Source organism: Vicia villosa, linkage group LG6 (assembly GCF_029867415.1).
Source record: "Vicia villosa cultivar HV-30 ecotype Madison, WI linkage group LG6, Vvil1.0, whole genome shotgun sequence".
NCBI lineage: Eukaryota > Viridiplantae > Streptophyta > Magnoliopsida > Fabales > Fabaceae > Vicia > Vicia villosa.
In genome coordinates, this window is record NC_081185.1 from 28,859,851 (window position 1) to 28,873,010 (window position 13,160).

The 13,160-nt window shown below is 35.4% G+C and overlaps 1 protein-coding gene across 1 annotated transcript; it reads right to left on the bottom strand.

The window, feature by feature from the left end:
• Positions 1 to 3,618: 3,618 nt before the first annotated feature.
• On the bottom strand, positions 3,619 to 4,092 carry LOC131613454 (uncharacterized). Its single transcript, XM_058885122.1, has one exon. The coding sequence runs from the start codon at positions 4,090 to 4,092 to the stop codon at positions 3,619 to 3,621; it is 474 nt and encodes a 157-aa protein (XP_058741105.1).
• Between the last annotated feature and the right edge of the window lie 9,068 nt (positions 4,093 to 13,160).

A 13,160-nucleotide genomic window follows, 5' to 3' on the forward strand; every position in this document is an offset into this window, starting at 1 on the left:
GCAAGAAGGAAGAATGTTCAGATATTCTGATAATAGAATATGATCTCATTCTGAATGTCTATTTGTTCTGATACATTCTATATGGCTTATATGGCTCTGATACATATTATGTGTTCTGAAACATATTTTATGTTCTGATTCATTCATGCTGACTTTTGTCGTTTAGTTTTGTTCTGTAACATTTCAGGATGTAGAGATGCTCTGGTACATTCAACAATGTTCTGATACAATCTAGCATGAAGTGATGTAAGAAGAAATTCAAGCTCTGAAGCTGTCCGCTGGAAGCAAGAGTCAGAAGCTGTGAATGTTCTGAAGATCAAAGGAACTCAATTTCTGAAGACTGTCCGATGGAAGCAGGAATCAGAAGCTGTGAATGTTCTGAAGATCAAAGAAATTCAAGTTCTGAAGCTGTCCGATGGAAGCAGGAATCGAAGCTGTGAATGTTCTGAGGATCTAAAGAAATTCAATGTTCTGAAGCTGTCCTATGGAAGCAGAAATCAGAAGTCATGAATGTTCTGAAGATCAAGCACTGTGAACGTCTCTACCGAAATAATCAGGGAAGTCTTTTATTTATAAAATTCTTCTAGTATTAATTTCAGGGGGAGATTATTCATCTCAGGGGGAGATTGTTAATCTCAGGGGGAGACATATTCACATGCTTATGCTATAGCTGTGTAATTTGTCTTTAGCCGTCTGCTTTTTCTGATCGCAAATTCATATCATTTATATATGTTTTTGTCATCATCAAAAAGGGGGAGATTGTTAGAACAAGATTTGTTCTGATCAATATTCTTAGTTTTGATGATAACAAGGATATGAGTTTTGTGTGAGATAATGTGGTACTCTAATACATTGCAATTTCCCTTTCAGGAAATATATAAAGAGTATGCACAAATCAGCGCTTAGAAGCTTTGTCTCAGAAGGTTCAGCATGCAACATCAGAACATGGTCTGGCAAGACATCAGAAGATGGTCAAGGCAGAATCAGAACATGGGTCTATGGAAGCATCAGAAGAACTTGAGATCAGAAGCAGAAGCACTGAAGTTCTCATGGTATCACGCTCAGAAGCACTTCAAGGTCAGAAGACAAGAAGATGATATGCACCAAGCTGTTTGACTCTGATGATATTCAAATATTATATACACAAACATCAGATCAGAAGAAAGTACAGGTGGCAGGCTACGCTGACTGACAAAAGGAACGTTGGAAGCTATTAAAGGCAACATCAGTAGACACAGCGTGAACAAGGCTCGAGGTAGTTGACAAAAGCGTGAAACATTAAATGCAATGTTGTACGGAATACGCAAAGCATTAAATGCTCCCAACGGTCATCTTCTCAAAGTGCCTATAAATATGAAGTTCTGATGAGAAGCAAGGTTGACGAATTGACAAACATTTAACTTGCTGAAACGCTGTTCAAACTCAAAGCTCAGAAACTTCATCTTCATCAAAGCTCACTACATTGTTGTTGTAATATATTAGTGAGATTAAGCTTAAACGTTAAGAGAAATATCACTGTTGTGATTATAGCTTTTCAGAAGCATTGTAAAACTCTTATTTGATTACATTAATTTGTAAGTAACTAGAGTGATCAAGTGTTGATCAGGATACTCTAGGAAGTCTTAGCTTGTGTCTAAGCAGTTGTAATTAGAGTGATCACGTGGTGGTCAGGATACTCTAAGAAAGTCTTAGCTTGTGTCTAAGCATTTGTTCCTAGAGTGATCAGGTTGTGATCAGGATACTCTAGAAGACTTAGTCGTGGGCTAAGTGGAAAACCATTGTAATCTGTTGCGATTAGTGGATTAAATCCTCAGGTGAGGTAAATCACTCCGTGGGGGTGGACTGGAGTAGTTTAGTTAACAACGAACCAGGATAAAAATAACTGTGCAATTTGTTTTTATCGTTCAAGTTTTTAGACAACACTTATTCAAACCCACCCTTTCTAAGTGTTTTTCTATCCTTCAGCCCTTAGGAGAATGATGCCACAAGACCAGACCTCAGATCCTTATATTTAATCAGAAGTTCTTTGTGCCAGGAGCTCCTTTTTGGAACGGTAACCATGATATGAATGCATGAATTGGGCCATGACCTAAATGATGTATGTATATGAATTATAAGCCAGATAAATAGGGTAGGACAAATTTGGGGTATGACACCAGCGCTTTTACTAAAGCGCTTTCATACCCCCCCCCCTTTACCAGCACTTTTTCCTCTTCTTTTTTAATGTTGTTTTTACCGAGCCCTATAGCAGCGCTTTTCCTAAAAGCGCTTTCGTAGATGCGCTGCTAAAGGACAAAGTTGGCATAGTGAATTCTTTTAGGCTATGTTTGGGAGTTTGGAGGGGAAGAAAGGGGAGTGCTTTGGAAAATAAGAAGAGTTGGGTCAAATTAATAAAAGGATTTTGGGTAGGAGGATTTTGGAGGGTTTGATTTTATTCATAACACCAAAAACCCCGTAAAATAGAAGAACTCAAAAATTATATTGAAGAAGGGTTTTGGAGGGTTTTGGAAGGCTTACATAAATTATCCAAATATCTTTTAGGTTGTTATACTATTTTGAAAATTAAAATTTTGGTAATGATAATGACTATTTTATCATTCTAAACAAAATCATTTTTTCAAAAAATGTCAAAAAATTTTCTATATTTTTTTAAAAATACGTTTTCGGAAGCCTTCCCTTCCCCTCCCCTCCAAACTCCCAAACATAACCTTAAATATTCAACTGCAAAGATGATTTTAAGATACCATATTATATTGACATGATGATTACAATGAAAATATAGATAATTATGCAGCTTAACAATATCCGTTATCATGTTCTAATCTCCCAATTCAAATTTGTTATTTGAATTTCTTTGATTCTTGTTTCAAAAATGCTTTAGTTAGAATATAGTCTCATATTGTTTTGTTAGAAATAATTTAAATGCTTTGGTTAGAATATAGTCTCATATTGTTTTTGTTAGAAATAATTTGTGTTTATAAAGCTAATACACACATGTTGTAATACTCATATTGGGCTTTGGTTGTACGAGAATTGTTTAAGCCCAGAAAATCTTATTTTAAAACTTTTAATTAACAAAATTTAAAAATATATTACTTTAAATTATTAAATATTAATTCATTTAAAAACATATTAATTAATAATTATTCTAGTCGTCATACCACATCATTAAAAATTATATTTTTATTCCAATTGTTTAAATATTTGATCAAGTTTGAACAAATAAAAACAGAGGGAAGACAGAAACATAGATCAGCAACAATGACATAAAAACACAAAAACTTTCACACAGAAAACCGAAACTTTTCTTCCAATACCTTCTTGGTCATCGGTTCTGTTTAGTTAGGGCAATATTTAGGTTAACTTTTAACTTAACTTTTGCAACCAACTATATAAACTAACTTTAATACAATAAATCAAGGGGATAATTAAAACTTGGTGACCAAGCAACACATGATAATTTATGCAGCTCATTCAGAATCCATGCCTGCTTGAGGAAAAAATAAACTTGAGAGTATATAGTAAGATTGTTTCCACCCAAATAATTAAATAAAATTGCACTGAACTACATTATACCAGAAATTGAATTTTTATTAAAGAAAAAATAGAGAATAATTCTCATGAATGCAAACAATCACAATACTCATGTTCATGATATTGAAATAACAAGTAACTATAACTATAATCTTCTATTATTAATTTTTTTTTAACAGTCTTGAATTTCAACACCAATATGCTGCTAAGCTTCAGCTTTTTCCTGTCACCATGATCATTATCAATAGTATTGATATCACTATTCCTCTTGCTGCATTTATGCGATTTTTCGGGCAAATATTTTGATAAGTCAATATTCTGAGGAGATGAAATTGGTGGCGGAGGAATACCCTTGTTATCTTTTTTGTGTATTCTCATGTGCCCATTCAAAGCCTTTTTAGACTGAAAATCTTTACTGCAAACATTACATGCATGTTTCACTTTCTCAGAATTATCATTGTTGTCACATTGATTCCCTCTTAAAGGTTGTGTGTGTTTAAGATCATAGTACCAAGATGGATATTGAAAAGAACAATATGGAGTACTTTTCTTCCTCATGATGTTGTGTGGAAAGAAAGGAAGATGAACTGGTTTTAGAATAAAGATGTGAAAGGGTTCAAGAATATGATAGGAAATACTGTGTGAAGTTATAGAGAGTGAAGGATGAGTGCATTTATAGTCAATTATATTTGACTTGGTCAAATAATTTTAGATTTGTTTTGTTGAGATAATTTCTCAGGCCATGCAATGTGGAGAGATTTTCGTGAAGCTTTCCAAATCTTTTATACACTAGCATTTATTTTTAAATATACATTGAAAATACAACTTTTATATATATTTAATTATGGACAAAAAATAACAAAAATTATAGTTTCAAAACAAAAGATTAAATTGAAAATAATATCATTAAAAAAATTATAAATATATTTGCTGAAGTAATTTCAAGCTTGTTAAGAAACAATCTAACTAAATCTTTAGATAATTATGACATATAACCAATTAAATCTTTACATAATTAAACCCCAAAATCTCATAAGCTTGTTAATAAGGGACAATAAGTTTATTTTTTAATAATGATTTTTTTTTTTTGGATTCGATTAGCTTTGATTTGATTGTATAAATTATTTTTAATTCTTTTAATTAAAAAAATTGATGATAATTAACACCTTCTCCTGACTTAAAAGAGAGAGAGAGATGAGAAGAAGATTTTGAAAGATATTTTTTTTTCATGAATGAGTGAAAGAAAATTAGCTATATGATGAATGAAACGAGGGAAGTTATGAACAAAAACTGAAGACTAAAAACATTTTGGAGGCCTTGTCCAAATTTTTAAATTCAACTAGTAATAAATAAAATACCTTTTTCTTAATCATCATTTTGTATTCGTTTTGTTTTATTGATTAAAATTAAAGTGTTATTTTTCTATGCTTATGACATTTGCTTTAATCTTATAATTTCGTTAAAGAGTTTGATGGGTCTTGTTCTGGACTGGCCCAATCATCAAAATTGACCCAACGCGTTCTGGCCCAAACACGCGACAGCCTTCCCCGACACATTCCGGGCAAACATCAAGTTGGGACCGAGCACGTTGAATTCGCGTGCTCGGCAACGGCTAGCTCTCCGTGTTTCCTGGCTGCAAATCACGCATAGGCCCTCGCAAGGTGGAATCGACCGTTACAAAATGGTCCCATAAATAGCCCTCTAGTCTCAGAGGGCAAGGTAATCACATTTCAACCCAAAATCTCTCACTTTCTTGGCATCAGAGTGTCTTGCAGGTACAACCCCTTTTTTTCTCTCAACCGTCCCAAAGATCAAGCCTCACAGTTGCTGACCATCTATTCTACTCGGAAAGATCAGGTCTCATTTTATATAAATCTGGAAAAAAAAAAGAAAAGAACTTCATGTTTATACAAGATACTTAAATTGTTTTCACATATTTTCTTAATTATTTTTAATTATGTTTGAATCTAAAAATATATGAGAAAAGAGAACATCGCATTAGAGGGTGTTAGCGAGATTCATTCCATGTGTTTCATATATCTCTTGATGCTATCGTTTTTCATTTATCTCTCTTTACCTCAAACTTATGTGAGTTTACTAAACTTATATTCTACTAATGCGTTGCTTTTCATATGTGAAAATTCTAGTAACTCACACGCGATGTCGTATTGGATGTTATGACATCCACAATTACACTGTATAAAACACTAAAACATAAACACATAAAAACAGTAAAGAACACAGCAAATTATTCACCCAGTTCGGTATACAATAATACCTACTCTGGGGGCTACCAAGCCCGGGAGGGAATCCAATACAAGCAGAATTAATTCGGAGTTAAACTCCCCTGTTTACAACTCCTCACTTAAGACCTACCCAATGTAATTCCAATCTATTCCTATACCTGAGTATCTCCACTCACTCCCCCTCAATCACAGTAGTGATTACAAACAAATATTAAACAAATTTAGAGAGAAGACACACTTCAAAACCTTGATCTGCTTAAAAGCTTCAATCAAGAGACACACACTCGTGCTTAAAAGCTTATAGTAACAAAATACATAAACAACCTATTCCAATATAATCATCAAAAGACAATTGCTTGGAGTACAAGAGACACAACTACAGAACTACGGTTCTTCACAATTAATAAACTTTCTCTCTACGTTCCAAATTAGGATTGCAGTCTTCTTATATGCAGCTCTTGGGCCTCGGGCTTTTCAAGAATCAAATTAGGGTTAACCAAGTTAACCTAATTTACACGTCATCTGGTTGTTACAGAATGTGCTGTCACCGAAATCTTCTAGACGAAATATTCAGCACACAATAAAAGGTTTCCTAAATTGTAGATTGAGAGAAATCAGGAAACACAATAATAAAACATAACAGCTCCCCCTGTCAGACAAGGATGTCATGACATCGGTCATGACATTCACTAACAGAACCTGTATTAGCTTAACACATATGCAGCCTGCATAATACAATATAAATCATGTCATGACATCAGTCAAGACATTAAACACCCAGGTATGTTTTACCACAAATTCAGCCAACATAAAAACATCTACAATCTCCCCCTTTGGCAAATTTTTGGCTAAAACAACCTATTGAAGGATAGAAAAACACTTAGAAAGGGGGGGTTTGAATAAGTGTAGCTTTAAAAACTTGACAGATAAGAATAAATTGCACAGTTATTTTTATCCTGGTTCGTTGTTAACTAAACTACTCCAGTCCACCCCCGCAGAGATGATTTACCTCAACTGAGGATTTAATCCACTAATCGCACGGATTACAATGGTTTTCCACTTAGTCAGCAACTAAGTCTTCCAGAGTCTTCTGATCACACACTGATCACTCCAGGAACAACTGCTTAGATACCCTCTAAGACTTTTCTAGAGTCTACTGATCCACACGATCACTCTAGTTACAACCTGCTTAGATAACCTCTAAGACTTCCTAGAGTATTCTGATCCACACGATCACTCTAGTTCCTTACAACTTAATGTAATCAATTCTAAGAGTATTACAAATGCTTCTTAAAAGCGATAATCACAAACTGTGATATTTCTCTTAACGTTTAAGCTTAATCTCACTAATATATTACAACAGCAATGTAGTGAGCTTTGATGAAGATGAAGATTCTGAGCTTTGAATTTGAACAGCGTTTGAGCAAGTTTAATATGAGTTGTTTTGGTGCAGAATCGTTAACCTTGCTTCACTTCAGAACTTCATATTTATAGGCGTTTGGAGAAGATGACCGTTGAGTGCATTTAATGCTTTGCGTGTTCCGTACAGCATCGCATTTAATGTTATACGCTTTTGTCAACTACCTCGAGCCTTGTTCACGCTGTGTCTACTGACGTAGCCTTTAGTAGCTTTTAACGTTCCTTTTGTCAGTCAGCGTAGTTTGCCACTTGTACTTCCTTCTGATCTGATGTTTGTGAATACAACGTTTGAATATCATCAGAGTCAAACAGCTTGGTGCATAGCATCTTCTGATCTTCTGACCTTGAAGTGCTTCTGAGCGTGATACCATCAGAACTTCAGTGCTTCTGTTCTCTTGTTCTTCTGATGCTTCCATAGACCCATGTTCTGATTCTGCTTCGACCATCTTCTGATGTCTTGCCAGACCATGTTCTGATGTTGCATGCTGAACCCTTGAGACAAAGCTTCTGAGCGCTGAATTATGCGTACTCTTTATATATTTCCTGAAAAGGAAATTGCATTGGATTAGAGTACCATATTATCTTAAGCAAAATTCATATTATTGTTATCATCAAAACTAAGATAATTGATCAGAACAAATCTTGTTCTAACAATCTCCCCCTTTTTGATGATGACAAAAACATATATAAATGATATGAATTTGCGATCAGACAGAACAGACGGCAAAAGACAAATTACACAGCTATAGCATAAGCATATGAATATGTCTCCCCCTGAGATTAACAATCTCCCCCTGAGATAAATAATCTCCCCCTGAAATAAATACTCGAAGAACTTTAATAAAAGACTTCCCTGATTATTTCGGTAGAGACGATCATATAAGCTTCTTGTCTTTAGAGAATTCCTAGCTTCTGACTTCTGCTTCCATTGGACAGCTTCAGAACTAGAATTTCCTTAGATCCCTAGAACACTCACAGCTTCTGATTCCTGCTTCCATCTAGGACAGCTTCAGAACTTGAATTTCTTTGATCTTCTGAACATTCACAGCTTCTGACTTCTGCTTCCATCTAGGACAGCTTCAGAACTTGAATTTCTTTGATCTTCTGAACATTCACAGCTTCTGATTTCTGCTTCCATTTAGGACAGCTTCAGAACTTGAGTTTTCTGGATCTTTAGAACATTCGCAGCTACTGATTTCTGCTTCCCTCGGATAGCTTCAGAGCTTTGAATTTCTACCAACATCACTTCATGCTAGATTTGTATAAGAACATTGTTGAATGTACCAGAGCATTATCTGAGCATCTCTACATCCTGAAATGTTACAGAACAAAAACTAAACGACAAAAGTCAGCATGAACGAGTTAGAACATAAAATGTATATTAGAACACATTATATGTATCAGAGCCATATAGGCTAAAATAATGTATCAGAGCAAATAGAATTTTGTCAGATCAAATAGACAAATATGGATCAAATTCTATTTTCTTTCTTGCTTCTGATTTCTGAAGCTTGACAACACTCAGCTTGCTTCAGTTTCCATGGTTTTGCTTCTTGTGTTTGCTTTGAAGATTCTCTTCATTTCTTTATACCTGCAAAACACTCAAACCATATAGAACTTGCAGTTCTTGTTAGTAAATGTGTGGGAGCTTTGCCCAGCAACTGAAAGATTTAATCAAATCATTTATCATTTATCTTCTCCCCCTTTTTGTCATAACATCAAAAAGAATATTTCACAAAAATTCAGATGAATAAAACGACAAATAAAATCACTGGAATGTAAATCAAGGAAACTTTTCATTGATAATCAAAACAGATTACAAGAGAATATTTTTAACAAGCAGATGCAACAAGGAAAAGAAAACTACTAAGACCCAAGCCTAAGACCCTAGCTAAGACAAAATCTGTGCCAGCATGCCATGAAGGAGTGAAGCGCGTCATTGACTGCTTCTTGGACTTCCAGGCGAGGGGTCAGGGAGACTTGTTGTTTTGATCTTTACCATGGTTTCCTGGGCTTGAAGAGGAGTTCATGATGGATTTGCAGATAATGAACGGGTAGGGTTTGATATGAATGCAAAAAAGATAGAGTGAATAGAGGAAATATGAGAGGGAAGGAGAAGTGTTTGAAGAGTATTTAAAGAAAAAATAAAATGAAACGAATGATGAATAGCATTTAATGTTACGTGACGTGAGGAGAGATAATAAAGACGAATGAGGTGACTAGCACAGTTACCTATGGTCGGCGTCCCTTCAACTGCACGCGCGCTTATCCATGAACAGTAACGACAGGTTTACCATCCCGAGATAAAACGTTACAGCTGTTTTGCTTTAAAAGAGGTTCTGAATCAACTTAGACAATGAAACGTTAGTAATAACCGAATCATAATTTCTAAAAGATTTCAATCAGAACTTCTGATTAAAAAAGAAATCCACATTCATTTCAGAAGATACTCATACATGAGAACTTCTCATCTTCTCATTATGGGCATAAATCCATACTGATGTTCTTCAGAATGAACTTAAACCTATCTTCAGCCAGGGGTTTTGTAAAGATATCAGCCCATTTATGGTCTGTATCAACAAAGTTTAAAGATATAACACCCTTCTGAACATAGTCCCTTATGAAATGATGTTTAATCTCAATATGTTTAGCTTTTGAATGAAGAATAGGATTCTTAGATAAACATATAGCAGAAGTATTATCACAGAATATAGGAATGTTACTCTCAAATATCTGATAATCTTCTAACTGACTCTTCATCCAGAGCATCTGTGTACTACAACCAGCAGCAGCGACATATTCTGCTTCTGTTGTTGATAGAGCAATAGTTGCTTGCTTCTTGCTGTACCAGGAGATCAAATGACTTCCAAGAAATTGGCAACTTCCTGAAGTACTTTTTCTTTCAATTCTGTCTCCAGCATAATCAGCATCGCAGAATCCTACTAAGTTGTATTCTTTAGATTTTCTGTAAACTAAGCCAACATTAGTAGTACCTTTCAGATACCTTAGAATTCTCTTAACAGCAGTTAAATGAGATTCTCTAGGATCTGATTGGAATCTAGCACACAAACAAACACTGAACAAAATGTCAGGTCTAGAAGCAGTCAGATATAGAAGAGATCCAATCATACCTCTGTATAACTTCTGATCTACCTTCTTACTTACCTCATCCTTACCTAGAATGCATGTTGGATGCATAGGAGTTTTGGCTTCTTTGCAGTCTAGAAGATTAAACTTCTTCAGAAGTTCCTTCACATACTTGGTTTGGTGAACATACGTTCCTTCTGATGTTTGATTTATTTGTATTCCAAGGAAATACTTGAGTTCTCCCATCATGCTCATTTCAAACTCAGCCTGCATAGACTCAGCAAACTCCTTTCCAAGTGTAGCATTAGATGTTCCAAAAATAATATCATCTACATATATTTGACAAATTAAAGTATCCCTTTTAAAGGTTTTACAAAAGAGAGTAGTGTCCACTTTTCCTCTAGTGAAACCATTATCCAGAAGGAAAGAACTTAAGCGTTCATACCAAGCTCTGGGAGCTTGTTTCAATCCATATAACGATTTCTTTAATTTAAAAACATGATTAGGAGACATAGAGTCTTCAAAACCAGGAGGTTGATGGACATAAACTTCTTCATCTATATAACCATTTAAGAAGGCACTCTTAACATCCATCTGATAGAGAGTGATGTTATGTTGAGTGGCAAATGAAATTAATAGACGAATAGATTCTAACCTGGCCAGTGGTGCAAAGGTTTCTGTATAGTCAATCCCTTCTTGCTGACTATAACCCTGAGCCACCAGTCTGGCTTTGTTTCTTACCACTTCACCTTTCTCACTGAGCTTGTTTCTGAAGACCCATTTTGTACCTATTATATTGAATCCATCTGGTCTAGGAACAAGATCCCAAACATCATTCCTTGTAAACTGATTCAATTCTTCTTGCATAGCAATTATCCAGTCTGGATCTTCTAGAGCATGATCAACAGAAGTTTGCTCGATCAAAGATACAAGACCTAATTGACAATCTGCATTGTTCTTAAGGAATGCTCTTGTTCTGATTGGATCATCCTTCTTTCCAAGAATGACATCTTCTGAATGACCAGAGATGAGTCTGGATGATCTTCTGACAGATGGTTCTTCAGAAATGCTTAGATTCTCCAGAGAAGCTGATACTTGATCTTCAGATTCTTTGCTTCTGAGAAGCTCTGCTTCTGATGCGTTGCTTCTTGGCTCAACAACTTCTGATATATCAATATTCCAATCTGCAAAATTATCAAACTGCTTTGGTTTTTCAGAACCAAGCTTATCATCAAACCTGATATTGATTGATTCTTCTACAATCAATGTTTCAGTATTGTATACTCTGTAGCCTTTTGAGCGTTCAGAATATCCAAGAAGGAAACATTTTTGAGCTTTGGAATCAAACTTACCAAGATGATCTTTAGTGTTCAGAATAAAGCATACACATCCAAAAGGATGGAAATATGAAATGTTGGGCTTTCTATTCTTCCACAATTCATAGGGAGTCTTATTTAGAATAGGTCTGATAGAGATTCTATTCTGAATATAGCATGCAGTGTTTATTGCTTCTTCCCAGAAATGCTTAGCCATATTGGTTTCATTGATCATGGTTCTGGCCATTTCTTGTAGAGTCCTATTCTTTCGTTCTACAACTCCATTTTGCTGTGGAGTTCTAGGACAAGAGAAATCATGGGCAATACCATTTTCTTTGAAGGATTCTTCAAAGGATCTGTTCTCAAATTCACCACCATGATCACTTCTGACCTTTATGATTTTACACTCTTTTTCAGATTGAATCTGAATGCAGAAATCAAAGAACACTGAATGAGTCTCATCCTTGTGTTTCAAGAATTTTACCCATGTCCAGCGGCTATAATCATCTACGATGACTAATCCATATTTCTTTCCTCTGACAGATGCTGTTTTGACTGGGCCAAACAGATCAATGTGCAAGAGTTCTAATGGCCTTGAGGTAGAAACAACATTCTTGGACTTGAATGCAGGTTTGGAGAACTTGCCCTTCTGACATGCTTCACAAAGAGCATCTGATTTGAATTTCAGATTAGGGAGTCCTCTGACAAGATTCAGTTTGTTAATCTGAGAAATCTTTCTCAAACTAGCATGACCTAATCTTCTGTGCCAGACCCACTGCTCTTCAGAAACAGACATAAGACAAGTCACCTTCTGACTCATAAGATCTTGCAGATCTGTCTTATAAATGTTGTTCTTCCTCTTGCCTGTAAATAGGATTGAGCCATCCTTCTGATTTACAGCCTTGCAAGACTCTTGATTAAAGATTATATCATAACCATTGTCACTCAATTGACTGATAGATAAGAGGTTATGTGTTAATCCTTCTACAAGAAGTACATTAGAAATGGAAGGAGAGTTACCAGACTTTATAGTTCCAGAGCCAATTATCTTGCCCTTCTGATCTCCTCCAAACTTGACTTCTCCTCCAGACTTAAGCACCAGGTCTTGGAACATAGACCTTCTTCCTGTCATGTGTCGTGAGCATCCAGAGTCCAGGTACCATGACATGTTGTGCTTTGTCCTTTTTGCAGTCAAGGATATCTGCAATAGGAATAATCTTATCCTTAGGTACCCACATCTTTTTGGGTCCTTTCTTGTTAGATTTTCTCAAGTTCTGATTGAACTTGGGTTTAACATTGTAAGCAATAGGAGGAACAGCATGATAATTTTTAATGTGAGTTTCATGATATTTCCTAGGTTGTGTCGCATGCTTTTTGGTGTGTGTTATGTGAAAACTTTGAGCATGTGAAGTGTGCCTAATATCATGGGAGTGGCCATACTTGAACTGATCATACAATGGCTTGTATGTAAATTTCATTTCATCAACAGGTTCAAGTTTGTATGGGGTTTCACCCTCAAAACCAATGCCAACTCTTTTGTTTCCAGACACAACATATA